General features: G+C 44.0%; 1 protein-coding gene across 2 annotated transcripts; it reads left to right on the top strand.

The window, feature by feature from the left end:
* Positions 1-436: 436 nt before the first annotated feature.
* NARF (nuclear prelamin A recognition factor) lies at positions 437-20,181 on the top strand. Of its 2 annotated transcripts, none has more exons than XM_027691925.1 (11): positions 437-525; positions 1,016-1,096; positions 1,876-2,019; positions 3,656-3,788; positions 5,294-5,428; positions 9,670-9,788; positions 10,595-10,724; positions 11,352-11,424; positions 14,398-14,535; positions 15,060-15,217; positions 15,759-18,187. In XM_027691925.1, exons 1-11 carry the CDS (start codon positions 499-501, stop codon positions 15,998-16,000), a joined length of 1,380 nt encoding a protein of 459 aa, XP_027547726.1. In that variant the 5' UTR covers positions 437-498; the 3' UTR covers positions 16,001-18,187. The 2 variants fall into 2 exon arrangements, 1 of the variants encoding a protein (XP_027547726.1); XR_003535631.1 differs by lacking the exon at positions 437-525 and adding an exon at positions 19,734-20,181 and having other exon boundaries at positions 998-1,096; positions 15,759-16,478.
* Positions 20,182-20,367: the final 186 nt, after the last annotated feature.

The raw sequence follows: 20,367 nt of genomic DNA, 5'->3' as shown, positions 1-20,367 counted from the left end.
GTCGTTGCTTTTTTCCCCGTGGAACTGACGAGTTGCGGGTCGTGCCCGCCCGCTCCGCCGCCAGCCCGGCGCGGGGGGCTCTGAAGGGCCGGGGTGCGGTGGGGGGGGGTCCCGCTCCCCGTGCCGCCTGCGGGGGCACCTTCCCCGGGGGGCTCGGCGAGCGGTGTCGGCCCCGCGCCTGCCCCGGGGCCGCTCGGTGCCCCCGCACCGCCCATGCGCGGGGCCCGGCGGCGTTTGCGGGGTCACTGCGGGCGGGGGCATTGCGGGGCATTGCGGGGCACGTGAGCGGCGGGGCCGCCCCGGGACCGCCCGGCGGGGCGGGCGCGGCAACAAAGGGCGGCGGGGCCGGGCCGGGCTGGGCCGGACGGGGAGCCGGGCTGGATTGGCGCTGCTCGTGCGGGTCTCACCCCCCGCCTCGCTCTCTCCTGTCCCGCAGCCCCGGCCGCCAGGACCGCGCCGCACCCGCGACAGCGCCGGGCTGCGCCGGCCGCGCCGCAAATGAAGTGCGAGAACTGCACCAAAAAGGTGAGTGCGGCGGCCCGGTCCTGCCCGAACCCCTCGGCTGGGGAGGGGGACCCAGTCCCGAGGGTGGGGGACGCAGCCGGCGGGGACTCCCGGGGCCGGGGTTACCCCGGGAGGCCGAGCGGCGCTGGCCGCCGGCCCCAAGGTCACCGCGCTCCGCGTCCTCCCCGCGCCGGCACCTCCCGGGAGCCCCTTGGCTGCGGCTCGGAGCCGCTCCGCTCCTCCTCGGCCTCCCCGGGCAGCCCCCGGCGCTGACGGACCGCCCAGAACTCCAGAACTGATGGCCCACGGCGATTCCTGCGGAATCGATTCCATCGCAGCAATTGCACTTGGAACACAAGGCCTCGCGTGTGAAGGGGCAGAACGAACGCTGCCGGAACGCTGTAAAGTAACGTACCATTAGTGGTTAATGGTACAGACAGTTCTGCCAAGGTGTTCTTACAGAGCGGTGAACGGGCTTGGCAAGATCCGTGTATTTTCTGTTTTGTTTCAGGAATGCAGTAAAAAACAGAAAAATGATGATACACAAAGCACATCTGTTGATGCATTGAGTTCAGACGATGGCTTTGAAGAGGTAATGTTCCTTCTACAAACTGTAATATGCTCTATTTGTATTCTTTTGTTGCTGCATACCCCAAGGGAGGTTATAAGGAGACAACTTTCAAGTCCTAAACATAGCAATAATCAACAAGCAGTTGTAAGCAATTTTGAGCTCTTGTTGAGAATGAAAAATCTTTTCAAAAGGTGAAATAAAAGCCCATTTTGAGTGTCAAAAATCTTTAAAACAGACACAGAACTTGAGAGGAGTTTTGATAGTAAAAAGGCACAAAATGTCTTTATATCTAAGTTTCTTTCTTCTTAGTGAGCTGCCAATGGTTGTCATAGCAGATGTATGATGCTCATGATCTCACAGTATATGTTCAATGCAGTGGTAGGACTGTGTTCTGTTTTACCTCGTGGTATAAAGCCCAAGCCATCTTGCTGTTAGAGGGGCATCTGCTTAAAGATGATAGTTCAGGTAAAAGTTTTCTCAGTTGCTTGGTGAGTTGATGGGGACTGTCAGCTCTGCAGTGCAGTGCAAATGAAGTTACTAGAACATGGACTAGGGGCTAAATTTAGATCTCTGTTTGCACTTAAACATGTTGCAGTTTCACAGTAATAGCAGAGTCATGGAAGGGATGGAACAAATTATTTTGATTACCTGTAAGTTCCCTTGGATGTTACACAAATGTCATGGGTTGTCTTCTTTTAAACCAGTGAGAGCATGTTTGCCCTTCAGCTGGCTCATTGCAGAGGTCTTAAAAATAATTTGGTTGTTATTAAATACTGGTTTACTTTTTTTTTCCCCCCTAGAAAAATGAGTTTGATACATTGGCTAATGCTAAAATACTCCTTAGCGACTGCTTAGCTTGTGACAGTTGTATGACATCGGAAGAAGGAGCCAGAGTTTTCCAACAGAATCAGAAGGAGTTCTTTCGTGTTCTCAACCTTAATAAGGTAAAGTGACCCAAACAATAACACACAGTTTTCTGTGAGGAGGAGGCAGTTACAGAATGACTAAGCAGCTTGGTTTCCCAAGGCAGATAACGTGAAGATTTGTCAATATATGTTGTTTCCGAAGAGGAAGTGAAAACTTGAAGCAAGATAAATGATAAAGTACTTAAAATCATTTTGCACTAGAGATGTGAGGTCACAGCATTTAATCTAAATGCTGGAAGGAAGTTACTGCACCTGCAGAAGGAAAATTTATTGGAAATGTAATTCCCTCATTACTGTACTAACAAATTAGTCTTGTAGTTCAATATTTATAGATATTCCTACCTTTATTACTAGGACTGTTCTGGGTGGGGTTGGTGCCACTGTATCCACATAACATAAAGTTAGGAAGACATGTTATTGCAAGTAGAATTGTCTTTAATATATATTCGACCTGACCATATTTGGAACAGAATTTTTTGTCCAAATTCTTAGCGAAACTTAGAAGTGTTCTATTGCTGTCTTATTTTCTGCTGACATTTTTTTTTCTGGAAGCTAGTTGCTAAGTACAGTGCTCAGATCTTTAGAACTTGATACTGAATTAATTATTTTAGTTCTGCCCCAGACTTCTGTGTCCTTACTTGGTGTGCAAAAGCTACCAGAATTGAAGCTTTTTCTTGATCTGTATATAAGTGTCATAATTAAGAGGATTCACTACACAGTACTTAAATTTTCTTAGGAGTTTAATTCTCCATACAGTATGATGTTGTCATACATGAGAAAAATAAAGAAAAGGGGGGAAAAATAATCTTTTGGGTCACATTAAGAGAGCCTGAACCGTGCAGTAGGGAAGCAGCCATTTACCTTTATCAAACTTCAAGGGTCTAAAGGAGGATAGTGAGCCAGAGGCTCAGCTGTGAGCTCTGAGTTGTGAGCTGTCCTTGAGAGGTCATTACACAGCATGTAAGAACAGACTGTGGTCTCTGACCTTTGCAGGGTGAAACTTGTCTGTGGCACAGTCCAAGGTTCCACTGGTGTGGAAAATGACCCAGCTAAAACACAGGATTTGTCTTCACCTAAATGCCACAACCATCAGAGCTGTACAGTTCCACAACACCCGGGGTATTTTCAAAGGGTTCCTCAGTGCCTACAAACCCTGGTTTGTTGAGGGTCCCATCTTGCCACTTTCCCTCAGCAACTTAAGTGATAAAGACACAGGAGCCTTAACAAAGAATCAGATCTGTAATTTGCTGGGTTGGATTTACAGCTTCAAATACACCTGCTTCTGTAAACATCAGTTTACTTAATATTTAAGCATAAAACTTTTTGCATATTTGCTGAAATCTTTCATATTGCTAGAACATCATGGGTGCTGAATGCCTCTTAACTTTCCTTACGCCATGTGAAGACCAACCAAAGAATTCCTAGAGGACAGATGGATTATATAAAAGCAACATCTACAGATGATTAAACACTGACAGGATCAGAGGAACACCCTGTCCTGCCCCAACTTGATGGTTGTTTCACAGAGCTTGTAATGATATGGCCCACTGGAGCATAAGACATTAAGGAATAACTCCAGGAGTGGAAAAGGCAGGGAAAGCAAGGAGCCTTACCCTGTTGTTATGACATATCTTTTTTTTCTTTTTTTTACCAGAAATGTGATACCTCAAAACACAAAGTGTTGGCAGTGTCTATATGCCCTCAGTCATTGCCTTATTTTGCTGCTAAATTCAACCTCTCTGTGAATGAAGCAGCCAAGAGACTCTGTGGTTTCCTCAAAAGTCTTGGTAAGTTTGGGGTTGTTATGGTGATGGAGCAGAAAGGGGGGATTGTTTTAGCTTTTTTGCTTTCTCAGCAGCCTTCCAGTACCTGAAGGGGCTGCAAGAGAGCTGGAGAGGGGCTTCTGACCATGGAGTGAAAGAGGGGAGATTTAGATTAGATACTAGAAAGAAATGAGGGTGGGGAGGCCCTGGCACAGGTTGCCCAGAGAAGCTGTGGCTGCTCCATCCCTGGAAGTGTCCAAGGCCAGGTTGGACGGGGCTTGGAGCAACCTGGGCTAGTGGAAGGTGTCCCTGCCCATGGCAGGGGGTGGAACTGATGATCTTTAAGGTCTTTCCAACCCAAACCATTCTGGGACTCTATGCTGTGATATTTTGTTGTGCAGTCAGAAGGTGCCATTGCAGAACTTAGTTCAGAGCTTGAACTCTGTGATGTTCCAGCGGGGCACCAGTGACACAGAGCAGTGTCACACATGGACTGGAGACATTCCCTGCTCCCAGTAAAGGTCACAGAATAGAAGGACATTGTAGAGCTGGCTCCAAAGCCTCCACTACCAAGAAATCAGGGAGGATTTGGTCATGACCTTCAATAAGATTTCCCTGTATTTTGTAACTTGAGGGAGGAGGGAATTCTTACCCTAAATTCCTTCCAGTCCTTTTGACACATTAAATCTCCACCAGATTCTGAGTTCTGTTTTTTTCCCCGTAAGTTGAAGTTACATGCAAGAACTGTTGTATCTGCCTATTTTATGTTAAAGCTGTATTTCCTTTGCTCATTATGCTGTATATAAGTTTGGAAATTTTTTTTTCATTTACTTGAGAGAAGAAAGAAAAAAAGGACAGTAATAAACCCATAAAGTGTTTCCATATATATACATATTCATTTTTCTTAGTTTTTATGATGCATCTTTGTACCCAGTATATTTTCTTCATCTAAAAGCACTGCTAAGTTGTGGTGGGGCCCAGTTTTCTCAGAACATGTTCATTATCAGTGCCTCACTTGCTGTGGGGATGTGCTCAGTGTTACGTAGGCTTATAGGGAGTGTGTTGCTAAATAAGCAGACAGCAGGTCTCTGCAGTGTTGGTGATATGCTCCTGTACCTCTGCAGACAAATTCAGCAATGGGAGATATAACTGGATGTATTTTTTTTTTTTGTGGATAATGATATGTGACTTCAGCATGTCTTGAAAAGAACACTCCTTTACAAGAGTCACTGTGAGTCACCCAGGAGTCATGAAATCCCCCTCAGTTAAACCAAAAGCAATAGATGCTGAATGGCAAACTCCTCTGAAGGAGGCAGAGAACTATTTGAAGTGTTGCTTGCAGCATTAGCAAGCTGGTGGTCCTTTTAAATTCATGACATAGAAGATAGTTTTTCAGTGTATGGCTTTCATTTATTTTCTAAAAATTTGGAGCAGGGAAAGAATATACTCATTGATCCTCCAAGATTTTCCATAGGCCTGGAGCTTTGAGAGATGCACCATTCCCTGTTCCTTTCTGCTTGCTTCCCCAGGGGTGCATTATGTGTTTGACACCACTATAGCTGCAGATTTCAGTATCCTGGAGAGCCAGAGGGAATTTGTGCAGCGGTACCAACGGAGGAACCAGGAGGAACATGCCTTACCAATGTTTGCCTCTGCCTGCCCTGGTGAGAACTGATTTCTCCATCCTTCCTGCCCTTCAGCCTGGTCTCACTGGAACTACCAAGGAACTAAGGAAAAAGTGGCTTCATTTGGGAGCTTTACAGAACTTAGAGCATTTTTGGTTTGCTTCTGAGGGATACCAAGCACACAGTACTTGTTCCCAGTGTCACTGGTCATCCTCAGTGCCTGGAATTGAGAATCAGAACTGGAATGGAGGAGTTAGTGGCTGCTGCTTGTGTGTTCAGACCACACAGTTTAGTGGGGCATTTCCTTATTGAAAAGAACCTTTAAGGAATTTTGATAGGATTAAACCACAACCTCTGTTATCCTAAGCCAAGTTTTGAACTTGCCACTTAAGCCTGGGGGGAAAGTAGCAGGTGACATTCCTTGTAGTGACTGTGAGATGGTCATGTCTGACACTCAGAAAGTAATTCTCACAGGAAATGTCACAGCCTTGACTCACTAAATGTCTCACTTGTGGGAATTTTGCACCTGAGAACATGTTTTGTATGAACAGAACCTGCACTTACCCCAACTGAATAGATGCAGAACATTCAGTCACTGCTTACCTTTTCCATTTGTTAGCACACCACCATTGCAGTCTAAAATCACCTTCCTAAAAAAGAAGTATCAAAAAAAGAGGTAGAATTTACTCCTTTGCCTAACATCCCCCTCAGCTCTCCCCTAAAATGAACAGTTTTCCTTTTCAAAAGGCTGATAAAAATACCAAAATATTTCTTGCTAACTCTGAAATAACTCAAGTGGCTTGCAGTGGTTAAAGAAATGTTAGTGATGAGAGAGTGAGTGAGAGTTGCAGTTGGTAATGCCCAGAATCTGCTGTTGTCATTGATTTAAAGTTTAAATACTACTGTTTGAATTATATTTAATAATTTAATACTCTGTGTGTTCTGTGGTTGAAGTATCTGGGTTATGCTTTAGGTACTACATATATATACTAGGAGGAAAAGTGTCTTTTTTTCATCTTACTGTTATCTTAGTGTAACCTCTTATTTTCAGGAGCAGGCACACTATATATTGCTTTTTTTTCATGTGAAACCTGTGAAGTTGAAACACCCCCCATTAATTAGGTTGTGCATGGTTTATGTAAAATTCAGGACCTGAGGATTTCTTTTAGAACTTCTGAGAATTTTTATTTTCTTCATCTAGAAACAGAGCTCAGTTATCTGCTGCTCTTACTGGAAATACTTTAAAATAATTAATGGAGCACTTTTCTTGTCCTTGTGTGGCCCACACAAAATAGTTTCTGGTTTCAGTGCAGGTTGTGGTGTCAGCTCTCTGTACAGATGTCAGCAGAGCATGGGTGCTTTCCTTTTCTGGGAAACTGAACCAGAATATCACTGTAAACCCATTTTGAAAACATAGTGTGTCTCCTTGACAGCACTTAGAGAAAGCAAAAATCATGACTAGTCATCTTTAAAGTAAGTTCATCGTGTGTACTGACCTTAATTGTCTGAGGGCATTTTCTGTTCCTTATTCTCCTTCCCCTCTCTACCCCCAGATTACATAAATTTGTCTCAGAAATGCTGTTTACTGTGTTTATCACAAGATGTTTTTTATATATTTCAGTAGATAGAAGGTCAATGTGAACTCAAGTAGAACTGCTTTGCTCTTTTTTATCTTGGGGTGTGACCCTGCTCAGCCCTATCACCCTGTGCAGCAGCCTGGGGTGGAACATCTGCCATGAGCCAAGAGCAGAGCCCAGAGGGCCCAGAACCTGATAGAAAGGTGGATTAGTGTCCCTCTTTTAATTGTTCACCTCCTGCTGCTCCCAAAGGAGAAAGTGAGCTGATGGTTTTGTTTCTTGTTTAAAGTACAACAGTGTAACTGCTGATAGTACAGGTAGTAGCTCATAGTAATCACTTGTGTTCCTCAATGTCCCCAGCTGGTCAGCAACATGGAGCACGTTTTGGAAACAGCCAGTTTTTAATGCATTGCCAGCCTCTGGGTACTCCCAGAAAAGCCAAGGGGTTGAGATTTGCAGCAGCAGTAGGAAGAACATAACTATTGAGGATTCAGATGCTTTTGTCCCAGTCAACTAATTGCCTTTGATTTTACAGTAGCAAAAGTTTTCTTAGTTTTCTTGCCCTTCCTGCAGATGCACAGATACGTTTATGGCATATCTTTGTGACCTTCTCACAATAACCACTAAAAATATGTATTCTGAAGTACCTCTGCAAGAAATTATGCATTGATTGGTAGGGGTTTCTTGCTCTTTGATGCCAACACAAGCCAGCAAATGGCTGAGAATCCAAATGAATTTGTGGAGGGGGTAGGTCTGGGTGGGTGCAGGTGCACCCTGATGGAAGATTGGGGTATCTGAGGTTTCCTGTGCCTGGGGCTCTGGAATTGAGCCCTGGGATGAGCAGGAACAGCAGTGTGTGTGTGCAGGGCAGAGCAATGCCCTGTGCCCCTCACCAAGGCTGCCTGTCAGTCAGCCAGGGACTGATGGGCACCAGGAGCTGCAACTATGAGACACTTGTTCCATCTGCTGCAAGGACAGAAACAACTTCAGAAATTACTTTGGGTAATACCTGTCAGAAATCTCTTGGGATTCAGTGAAATGTCCTTACAGCTCATGACTACAATAGCTGAAACATTCCAGTTTTAAGAATTCATAGGAGGAGTGCTGGGGTGATTAATAGCAACTACAAGGCAGAGTGGTTTTTAAACTGTCCTTGTTTGGTTTGAAGCAGTTGTTGTTCTCTTTGGACAGCACTTGAGACTAAAGCCATTTGAGCAGTAGGATGTACCTCTGCTGCAGAATGTAATACAGCCTTTCACCAAACACCAAGGAATTAAGTCCTTTGTTGCAGGTACAGTTGAAGGTACATGAGGCAAACCTTCTGTTCAGAGTCTGGCAATTCAGCACAGTCCTGACATGTAAATCTGGTCCTCAGCTTTTCCTACAGCAGAAATGAATGGTTGTTGAAGATGATGTGTGTCTTTGAGATTTTCCATGGAGACCATTGTCTTTTAAGCTTGAAGTCTGTACTTCAACAAGAATTGGGAATATTTAAACAGCTGGAGGATCCTCGGGTTTTTCTAATACTTTCACATTCTCATTTTCATCAGTAAAATTTTATAACACTGGGAAAACTACTCTGCCATAGAGAGGCAAACAGCTGAACACCACTTGGATCCCAGTTTTGTGCTGCTGTTCTGACTTAAACATTACCAAGTGTTTTTTTACATAAGTGGTAATTCCAAGATTAAAAAATAACATACAGGTTTTACCCTTCCTGGGCAGCATGTACTGCACAGCAGCTTTTCTCTTATGTAAACACTAATTTGCTTGAAGATAAAAGACTTAAGTGTGATATTTCTCACTATTTCTTAGCACCAAAAGCAACACACTTCCCTGGAACACTGGGCCTAAATCTCCTGAACAGTTTAGGTGTCATGTAGATGAAAAAAGCTCCAAACCCTTGCTGTGAAAGATTCTGGGCTCTGGTTTCCAGTAAGAGCCTAAGAAAGTACCTAAGAAAGAACTGCACACCCTAAATACCTTGATTTGCCAGTTCTGTTTTGGAAGGTGGAGAATAATACAGCAGCTCTGGATATTGGGAATGGTGTGAATATCCACAGCTTGCCTGAGCTGACATGTGAATGAAGGAGTCTGGGGAGAGGGAGGGGGGTTCTTGAGTAACTAAGGACAGAATGTTGCACAGAGATTTCAGTTCATTCCTGTGTGTGTGGTTGAGTGTGTGGGTGTTCCTGAAGGTGTGGCTACTCCAGCAATAGTAAAAGAAGCCATTTTTTCCAGGCTTAATCCATGTGCATCTTGTGATAATGCTTTCATGTGACTCTTCTGTTCTGGAGGGGCGAGCTGGGGGCATGGATATTGAATCTCAGGAAACAGCAGGTTCCAGTTAAGCAGCCAAACAGTGCATTTGTTGTAGTGTGAGGTGATCCAAGGGCTGAGGTCTAGAAGGTCAAGTTACTCTTTGTTAGTTGGGGTCCTGTTCTTTCTGCTTTGTTAAATCTGTGCAATAGGAAGGGTGTAACAGGGCATGAAGTTCACAGTGGCTTCTAGGTCTAGAGTTAATGACACAGTGAATTATTGATTAAAGCATTATTAACAGAGCCTTGAATTTTCCGCCATTTCCTCATACCCTACACAGAAATGTCCTACCTACTGTGAAGGGGTCACAATTTTTAGGAGCTGTTCTGTGAGTTGTGCTTCTGGGCCACTTCTCTCCCTGACTGTGATTTCCTGTCTTTCCAGGTTGGATCCGATATGCTGAAAGGGTGCTCACCAACCTGGTGACCTCTCACATTTGCACTGCAAAGTCTCCCCAGCAGATCATGGGCTCCCTAGTGAAGGGCTACTTTGCCAGGCAGCAGGTAAATAACTCCCATTTATTTTTACCATTATACTCTTCTAAATAGAAAAGTTGGGCTAATGGGTTTTAATACTGAAATACAGATCTTAGTTATTATTTGCCCTTGAAAAGTAAATAGTGCTCTGCTGCTACACAACTGCCATGATGGGGAGAATGTGCAAAGAACCTCAGTTCATGCAGTGCAATCCTTGCACTCTCAGGGCAACGTGGCTTTAGATATTTAAGGATAAAATTAAACCCATGGCAGCTAAAGGGTTTCTTGTTGTGCTGTTCTACAGCACAGCCAAAATAGGAGCAGAGGAGAGACATGTGGAAATTGCCCTGTTATCTGGGATCAATAAAAGCACTGTATCCTAGAAACAAATCTTTGTATCCTCTCAAGTTGGTATGTTGAAAAAGCTGCTGTTCTTTACATATCATACTTACATGGAACTGCAGCCACAGTCTGTAGGAAATTGTTGTTGTCTGCACATGGATAAATTAGATAGACATGAATGATTGACAGCTAGAAACCAGAACTCCTGAACTGTATTCATTTTCTTAGGCAATCAAAAGCTACAGAAAACGTGGCCTGAAGGTATAAGTAAGGGTTCCAGCCAGAAGACAGACTTTGGAAGTCTGTTGCTGATGCTTTGTGACTTCTGGCAAATCATTATCTGTGCGTGGCAGCCTCTGAATGTAATGGGTGGGTGCTGATTCCTGGTATTGCCTGCATGGGGTTTATGACACTATTTCTGTCCTTGTCATCCTTCAAGCTGTCTTTTGCTCTTCAAGGAGTTCACTTGTGCTCCCTTCTGTGTTCCACAGAACTTGTCTCCTGATAAAATTTTCCATGTAGTTGTGGCGCCTTGTTATGACAAAAAGCTGGAAGCCTTGCGGGAAGATTTCTACACTGCCTTGTATAATTCATCAGAAGTTGATTGTGTCCTGACATCAGGTTAAATCTTTAAACTTACCATCTATGAATATATAAGTGAATCACCAGTTTTAGCATAGCCTTTATGCCAGACTTGGCTTTTTTCAAGTCTGCTTTAGTCCTAAGGTTGGCTTTTCTCTGCTTAAAAATAAGTACGTCTGGTTTTGTGCTACTGGTAGTAAAGGGACTGTGTAGGGAATACTTTCCTTCTAAGTTGCTATTCATCTGACATAGCAGGTATTTCCTTTTGTCAGCCTCTCAAGGAAGGTAAAAGTTATGCAAATCTATATGTAAAATGATTGTCTGGCTTGTCTGTGGTCATTATTTAATCTCCACTGGGATTATTTGTAACACTCCAAATTCATGTCTTTAGCCTTAATGTCCAAACTACACATCCTGCAGTGTAGAGACACCTTCCAAATTTGCCCTACCATGAAGGCTGAGGATTTAAGCAAAGTTTGGGCAAGCTTGAAGGCCCTTTTCTTTGGGGCTGGAAGTGTCAGGCTTCTCAAGTTATTGTAGGGATCTGACTCTGGGAAGAGCTGGAGAATGTGACTGAGCAAGTGTTGGGACATTGATCTCTAAAACAGGCACAGTGTGGGTGTTGTGCTTTGTGTTGAAAGTAAAATGTCTTGTGTTTTCCTACAGGTGAAATTGTCCAAATAATGGAACAGAAAAATGTGTCTATGAAAGATGTGCCTGAAGTAGCTGTAGATAGTTTGTAAGTAGCTTTGTTGTGGGTTGTTTCCTTATTTTTATCATAAATGACACCTTGGAGCACATTCAGCATCAATGTAAAACTGCTCAGGAGAATGTTTTTTCTTTTTAAAGAAAAAAAACTGCATCAAAGGCTGAATATACCACAGCTTCATCCTTTATGTAGTGGCCAAAACCACAGAAGTGTTGTCTTAGATGTTCATTGCTATATATAAAAGTAATATGAAACAGATAATATAAAACTGTACATGCTGTCTAAATACAAAAGGGTCATTACCTCAGATTATATGCTATATAGTAACTCCTTTAAAATTTATGACTTTTGAAGATTTGTGTAGCTCCTTATTTTTATTTTAAGGCAGTAATATTAGATTTGACTATGCTGAGCTCATGCCTTGCTGGTAAATGTGACTGTCTGGGGGTGTTGACCCTGTTCAGAGCTCTCCTGTGCTTGATCTTGTGTGAAGCCCAGCAGGCTGATGTGTCTCACACAAAGCTGCAGGGACACAGTCGTGGGCTTGACCATCTGCTCTGTGCTCCCCTCTCCTTCACAGTAAATTTCCACTTCCCCAATATGTTCATGGAGAACTGCTAGAAGCAGCACCCTTTCAGGAAATGGTAATTAACTGGTTTTTATACTGAGGACAGCAGTTAGTTTTTCAAGATTAGCTCAGACTGAACTGTGCTGTGGATGAGAAGCACACAAAGCACTGGAGAGGTTTTGTTTACACCCCATATGCCTGGCTCAGGGAGCACTGTGCCTGGTGTTTAATTCTCAGGCTTAGTTACAGAGGCTGCTCTCCCTGATCTTTGTTCAAGTGTGACAGATGTTCCTTGGTATCTTTCCAAAGGGGTGGTAGTGGAGCAGTAAACATGCTTTCTTGCAGAAAATAGAAAGCTCTGTACGTTTGGAAAAATCCTTTTCAGTTCCAGTTAATATCCTGCTTGGATCTTGTCTGTAGTGGAGGAATTGGAGTGGTACAGTGGGAACATGTTCAGAGCTGTGTTTGTGGTGCAGCTCCTGTGATTGCTTCTACCAGGAACTGTCACACAATGAGAATTCCATGAATAAAGCTCTTGCAGGCATAATCACATAGAGACAGTCACTTAATTCTGTATCAGCCTGTCCAATGAAGGAACAAGCTGTTATTCAGAATATACCTGGTTTATTAGCTCAGTTTATAGAACTGCAGAATCTCCTGAGTTGGAAAGGACCCACTAGTTGGAAGGGATCAAGTCCAACCCCTGGCCCTGCCCAGGACACCTCAGCAATCCCACCCTGTCCCTGAGAGCTCTGTCCTTGAGCTCTGGCAGCCTTGGGGCTGTGCCCACTGCCCTGGGGAGCCTGGTCAGTGCCCAACCAGCCTCTGGGGGAAGAACCTTTTCCTGAGATCCACCCAACCCTTCCCTGACACAGTTCCAGCCATTCCCTGGGTCCTGTCACTGGTCAGAGGGAGCAGAGATGGATGTTGCCCCTCCACTGCCTCTTGTGAGGAGCTGCAGACCCCGATGAGTCTCCCCTCAATCTCCTCTTCCCCAGGCTGAACAGACCAAATGACCTCAATTTATGTTGGAAAATGATGTTAACTTTTGAAAGGATTAATCTTATAATACTGATTCAAGCTGAGAGACTTGATGACATAAATTTTTGCTCTTCTGGGGTCTTAAAAATAGATCTTGCGGAGAAATTTAAATAACTTGGACTCTTCTTAAAATAAGTCCCAGCACAGCAGCAATTTGTGATGAAGTGCTTGGTATTAAAAAGTTCCATGGATAAAGTAACTTGTGTTTGAGTTCTTAACTCACTTGTGTAGCTCCAGCAAACAGCATTAGGCAAAAGCTGGGTGACACACCATGAAACAAAATCCCCTGAGGTTGTTAAAAAAAGAAAACAACCCCAAAAAACCAACCATAAGCTGCAGTAGTTCTTCAGTAGCTGCACTGGTGTGGCATGGAGGGGACTGACATATTTGAGCTTTTCAGTGATTTAGTACTTATTAAAAAAAGTACTTATTAAGTGTAATAACTTTGTTGGTGAGGTGTTTGCTGTGGTAACTCTCACCGGGGCTCTGTGCTGGGATCAGCTCAGGCAGGAGCTGCCAGTGCCAGGGAAGGGCACTCCGGGTGTTCTGGGAAAGGTAACGAGACTTCACCCAGAGAGGCTTTTACATGGAAGAGCAAAGCACATAATCTGTCTGTCTGCTGATCAGAAGATGAGTGTCTCCTCCTGGAAGTGGCATTCCCACACCCCACGTGGATTCCTCCTCTGCCAGAAGGGAACAGGAGCCCGCAGAGCCCCGGCTTTGGGATCCCCAGCACGTCTCCCAGCACAGCCCCTCCTGCAGCCACGTGGGCTCAGCAGAGCTGCTGTCAACTGGGGCAGAGGTGAAGCTCCAGAAGGCCATGGCCTTGGACAGGAGCTCTCACTTCCCTCCCTGAGCTAGAGCACAGCACTTGTCTCAAGGTGCACTGCTCTAACCTGGTTGCAGCTGTACCAGTTCAGTGTTCTGTTGACACAGTGGTATAGACTGTGACAAACAGCTCCTGGAGCAGGAGAATTGTCTGTCAGCAAAGACTTATAACTTCTGAAGTGCTTTTATATTCTCACAGGCAAAAAACTACTTATTTAAATAATTTTATTTAAATATTTTCCAAAAAATGTCTCCTGAGCAGCGAATGGCTGTTAACCAAATCTTTAGGCTGTGCTGAATGTGCATTCTTATGAATTACTGTTGCTTGAACATGGAAGGCCCTACAGCCTTTATTTTATATTTTATTCTATTTTTTTTTTCACAATCATGCTGCTGTCCTGACCAGTTTACATTTTTAAAGCTGTAATAAAAATATTAATGTGTTCTTACTTAGTGCTACAAAACACTTTTTGGTGGGGGAGATAGAGAAAGGGCAAAACATGCTGCTTGACTGAAGGGAAGGAATGGAATTTCAGAGTTGATCTTCCTTTCTGTTGTTTTCTAAGGTTTGCTGATATAAAGGAGGGAGATGTAGTAAGGCACGATGGGAAGAGGTCTGATGGTTACCTGGAGCACATTTTTAAACATGCTGCAAAGGAGCTTTTTGACATGGATGTCAAGGAAATCACCTACAAAGCATTAAAGTAAGTCAGAGTTTTGTATCCTTGCTATGTAGGACTGGCTAGTTGGAATAGAATATTTTCAGTTGCAAGGGACCTACAATGATCATCCAGTGCAACTGTCTGGGGAATTTGGGCTGACCAAAATTAACCACCTCCCTGGGGGATTCTGTTCCAGGGTCTGACCACCTTTTTGGTTAGGAAAGGGTTGCTGAAGTCCAGTCTGAACCTCCCCTGGTTTAGTTGGTGCTGCAGTGAATGCAGTTACTGCCCTTTGGCTGATAGGCAGTTACATGTTATAAACCTGTAAGTCTGTCACAGCATTCATTTAATTAATAGCTTAACCACACTTAAAAAATTAAGTATAATTCTATTTTGAGTTACACCCCAATTTCTGCTTAACACAGTTTAGAAACTGGAAGAGTTCACCTTGATCTTACTGTTACACTTGTTCTGTTCCCTTTAGAGCATCTGAATACAAACTGACACAGTTGGATTGTTCCTCTGGGAACACAGGGGGTTAAAATGTTCTCTGTGTGTTTTGACAGGAACAAGGACTTCCAAGAAGTTACCCTTGAAAAGGATGGGGAGACAGTGCTGCGCTTTGCAGCAGCTTATGGCTTTAGAAATATCCAAAACATGGTCCTGAAGTTGAAAAAAGGAAAGTTTTTGTACCATTTTGTAGAAGTCCTTGCCTGCCCAGGAGGTAAGAATAATTGTGCATCCCCAATCGCTCTGTGCACGTCTTGAATCTCAAAGGAAAGCTGCCCTAAGGCAAGCACTTCATTCCTTCCTAATTCCCTTCTTAATAATCTAAAATCTCATTATTTAATGAAGGGTCCAGAACAGCAGTTACAGGTTCTGGGTTGGCTCAGAATTTGATTGGGTTTTCCAAAATTAGCCCCAGTGTTACTGGCTCTCTTCTGACCTATCAGTCAGTGCCGGCGCTTCCAAACCTCGGAGGAAATCCCCTGAAATGGTGGTTGTCAAGGGCAAGAAGAGACAAGATAATTAGGATCATAAAACCACTGAGAAGGCAGGGAAAGATTGTTGATATGGAAACCTCATTTCCATTAAGATGATGTTGATATCAGAGTCACTTTAGGTAAATACAAATTGTAACAGCACCAGAGGGAGTTTATGTAAAGCTGAGTGTGAAAAACGAATTTTGAGTTAAACAAAAATTTCTCCTCATATCAAACCTCATCACCCTTGCAGCTTTTTTGTTCCTTTTTTTTCCCCCTAAGGGTGCCTAAATGGCAAAGGCCAGGCCCAGACTGAGGATGGCAAGCCAGACAGAGCCCTGCTTGCCCAGATGGAGGAGGTGTACGCTGCCATTCCCGTCCGGCTGCCAGAAACCAACCTGCACGTGCAGAAGGTGTACCAGGACTGGCTGGAGGGCATGGACTCCAAGAAGGCCCAGGAGACTTTGCACACCACATACAGTGCAGTGAATCAAAGCACGAGCAGTTTGGACATCAAGTGGTAACAGATGCCAGGGCAGAGCTGTGCTGAGCTCTGGGGTCACCATGGGGACCCTCTATGCAACCGCGGACACGGAGCACCAGCCAGGGTGAGTGAGGCACTGCCCAGCTGGGGACTGTTCCTGGGGAAGAACCATTGCTTTGCAAACCCACAGAAGTCTCCAAAAGCTCTGGTTCCTGCCACTGTCATTTAACTTTTATTGTGTGTCGTTTCATGGATTTCTTCATTCAAAACCGTGATCTCGCAAGGTCCAGAAGCCCTTTGGGAGTGTAATTCCTGATGAAGTTACTCCCTGGAGTGAAGCTTTCCATTCACTTCACAACATGGGCTCCTCCAAGAGGGTGAGATGATTTTACTCCTAGGTGTGCAATCCCTGTCATCACAGGAAAACAGTCCACAGGAATTTCAGTATTGTTGCAGTTGGTGTGAAGTAACTTGGGATTTACTTGCCTTGCTAAGGAAAAATCCCTTTAAAAGGACAAGTGAGTATATGAAGAGATGTAATGAATTTCTATATGCCTTGTATCTGTAATTCAGCAAAAAAATACTCAGTTCCAAACTAGCCACCATTCCTTCCTGATGTAATGTCACAGAAACTGAACCTGGGAAGCTAATGCTGAATGGTTCATTTAAAATAGCTCCAAATAGGTTGGTTGGTTGGTAAAAAAGGAGAACTTACTTTAAGTTTTCTTCAAAGCTTGCAGCCAGGAGGGGTGGTGCTGCTTTGGCTTCTCTCTGAGAGTGAAACATGCCCAGATTGTTCTTTCATTTGTCTCCCATGTTGACAGACTTCTGCAAAAAATAACTTCCTGGGGTGCCTCTGAGAAAAAAGTCCTGAGCAATGCTTGTGAACTCATCAGAGTTAAGACACATCAGCATCATGAATTTTGGTGCACTTATTTTTCTAAGTATGCTGTAGGGGTGTCATTTAACAGACATTGTAAAGTGCTCTTGGCATGCAAGCTTGTCTGCAGTGTCCTGAGCTGTCAGAGGGTTGTTCAAGAATGTGATGGACAAAAGAAAATTAAACTCCTGCCAGACTTCCTCAAATATTCCTGGTAACATCCAATCTGTTCACCATTAATGGCTGCTTGAAACTAGCAAAGTTCCAGCTTTCCTTGTCCAGCCTGAAAGTGTGGATGGGCTTTTTTAATCATTTCATGCAGTTTGAATTAATCTTCTTGTACATTCAATATTGCAACAGCTTGTGTGAGGAAGGTCTAATCCTGCAAAAACCTGTGTGTGTTTGAAATCCACATTTCACCTGAACCCAGTGGATGGGTAAAGCAGCAGGGAAGGCAGTGCAAGTCCTGGCATTGGCTGAAAAAGAGAGAGACACTCAAGTGTCACCCTGACGACAAGAAATAGTTCTCTTAATGTGAAGCTGTTAATAATTGCAGCCTCCACCTAAACAAGAAACCACTGCACTTGGAGGGATGTTTTCTTTCAAGTGCAGATGAATTTGATTAGTGCACTACCTGAATGCACACCATGAGATTATCCCCATGAATTAGCCCGAGTTGTCCCTTGTAATAAAAACGTGGTACTTACGTGGTGCAATATCAGAACATCACCAGAAATCTACCTCTGTACAGGAAGGGAGGCCAGAAGTCGTGGGAAGACCTGTGTGTGTAGCTGGAACTGTGACAAATGTCTGCTAGAGAAAGATGGGGTGTTGCAGGACATTTGGGAACAGATTTCTTTTAGAAGCAACATCCACCTCCTTCAGTCTGATTTCCTTTATCTGCCACGATTTCCTCCAGAAACTCCAACGGAATTATCATGTACTAAGGTGTCCTGTTCTGTTTGTATAGGCCTGTTTCTCTGTATATATGGTTTGTAGCTGGATGCATGTTTAAATTATATGGCTTCTGCTCTTTGTACAGTGTGCTTATTTTTTTATGTGCATATACTGGGTGAAGTGGTATGAAAAAGTGTGAAATCTTCACTAAGTGACACAAGAGCTGCCTTGTTCTGAAAGGAGACCCCTGAACTGTTTGTGCAAGGTGACAAATCCTCCTCAGGGGTGGGTGGCACTTTGGCCTCTGTGTTTGGCTGTTGCACTGAAGGGCCTCACTCCCTGTGCCACTGGGGGACCCCAGGAATGGGCTGGTCAGTGGGGGAAGGAAATCTGTGCCCTGCTCCCAGGAAATCTGTGGCTCAGTGTATGAAATAAACTATTTCAGTTGAATCCACCATTTCTTCCATCTGCTCCAGTGTTTTAACCCATTGAGGTCACAGTGTGAAGAGCTGTTGATTATTTGTCTGCTGCAGAATTCTTTTTAAAGACAAGGAGGGCATCTAACTGAGCTTGTAGTGGCTCCATGGAATGTCTGTATTATCATTAGTGACTTAAGTAACTGAGACTTGTCTTTTATTTTGGTTAGCTTTTCTTTTATAAGATTTTTTGGAGTAAAACATAAGCCCTTTTCTTTAAAGTGCCAGTTGAAAAGGAAAGAAAATTTTTTTCTTTTCTCCCTCCACCTGCTTTCATTGAAATCTGAGGTATCAGAAAACCTCATTGCAGCTTCATATATAGTGAAACACTTGCCTAAGGTTTGATTCTGGCTTTTAAACCTGTAGTTGGAAAGTGTTACTGGTGACAATGCATGTTCCAGCCACACTTCTGAAAATACAGCACTATTTAATTCCCTGATTAATTTTTGGCAACCAATAATTTCCATTGCTCCTGCCTTTTCAGCAAGGGGAAAAGCTCCTGGTGTGGCCACAGCCATAGTGCTTCACCTCTCCCTTGAATGTTCTGCTGAGACAGTCTTGTCTCTAGAGGCTTTTTAGAAAATTCTGAACTGGAGGGATTCGGGGAAGGGAACTGGAAATGCTGAATTAATTTGGGAATTGTCTTGGGTGTTCTTGACTTGAGCACATAGAGTGCTGGATGCCTGGGGTGTAGTACTGTGCTCTGAGGCTGCTCCAGTGTGTTGTGAGGTCCCTTTGCCTGGAGCAGGAGGTTTCCTCAGCCCCAGGAGTGTGTGCCCTGTGCTCAGTCACAGGGCCTGTGCTTCCCTGAGAGTACAGGATATATCCATATGCAGCAGTCTCAGCTGGATTACATTTGGACAATGTTCAGTTACCCAAATTTCAGTGTTTTGTTTTCAAATGGAGCACGGCCATGAACTGTCCTGAATAAATCCTGATGCTCAGTTCTGCACTGATTCCATCTCATTCCATATAAAAGTCTCAGTACACCTGGTTTCACACTTGTCTGGAATGCTGGGCATGTCTGTGGCACCAGTAGTGCCTAAGCTGTTTGGGAGAGTTGTGGGTCACAGCTACACCTCCAACTCTCATAAATGGAAGCAGAAAGCTGCCAGATTGCTGTGGGAAATGGTAATCTGCTCTCTAGAACTGTAAATTAATATACTGAATCACTGCAAGGCAGACAAGCCTCTCTGGCTTTAAAGCTCTGGTGCTTGGGGAGAAGGATGAAACCAGTCTGTGAGGGCTGACTAATTACACTGAAGTTACTGTACAGAGTTAATTAAAACACTGGTGCACAAGGAACAATAAAATCCTTATTTGTGTGTGGCCTGATCCAACAAACAGCTGGGGAAGGATGAAAATTAGCCCTGACACATACAAGGGATTTTTCATCGATGAGTTGGGTGAAAATGTAACGAACTGAGCAAACATTTCCATATGTTCCCTTGAGCAGCTGGGACCTGAACTTCCACTAAATAATAAATTGATCTGAAGGTGTCCTGTGGTTTCTTTTCAAGGGACAGTATGGAAGGGTTACCTGGCCAGAGGAAAAGGAGGAGGAGCTGCTGGGACAGAGCAGGGATGTTCCTGTTGCTGTGTAAACCAGTAACTAGTGAGGAGAGGTTTGCAGGAGGGGAGACGATGTTCTGGTGTCCTGAGCAACCTTGGACATGAAGAGCAAACACTGAGGGTGTGTGTCAGAAAGCACTGGGAATACCCATTTAAACTGTGCAGAGTTCCATCTGTGACATCATCCCTGCTCTGAAACCATGGCATTCCTGCCCCCATTTTCCAAGTGAGTAGTTGGGTGCAGCTGAAGAACAATGTCCAAATTCAGCACATTTACCTACTGAAAGTCAAGTTTTCCACAGTGTAAACGCCTTTTTTTCCTCCCCTCCAAAAAGACTTTGTGTAAAACATCAGTGAAATATAATGGAATATTCAATTAAAATGTTATAACAATTATTTAAGGTCTTGTCATTTTTGTTCAATGTATGGCTGTTCATCCCAGTGAAGAAAAGTGGGAGTAGCATGATAAGGGATCAGGTCAAGGAAAACCTTTGGCATTGAGCTCCTGCAGCTCCATCCCGGGCAGCTCCATCCCTGCCACAATGTGACCCCATGGAACAGGGAAAAATCGGGATAATCCCG

This window comes from Neopelma chrysocephalum, unplaced genomic scaffold (assembly GCF_003984885.1).
Source record: "Neopelma chrysocephalum unplaced genomic scaffold, ASM398488v2 Primary Assembly neopelma1_84, whole genome shotgun sequence".
In the NCBI taxonomy this organism is placed as follows: Eukaryota; Metazoa; Chordata; class Aves; order Passeriformes; family Pipridae; genus Neopelma; species Neopelma chrysocephalum.
The sequence above is the reverse complement of the archived record's forward strand: the minus strand, read 5'-3'. Positions and strand labels throughout refer to the sequence as shown.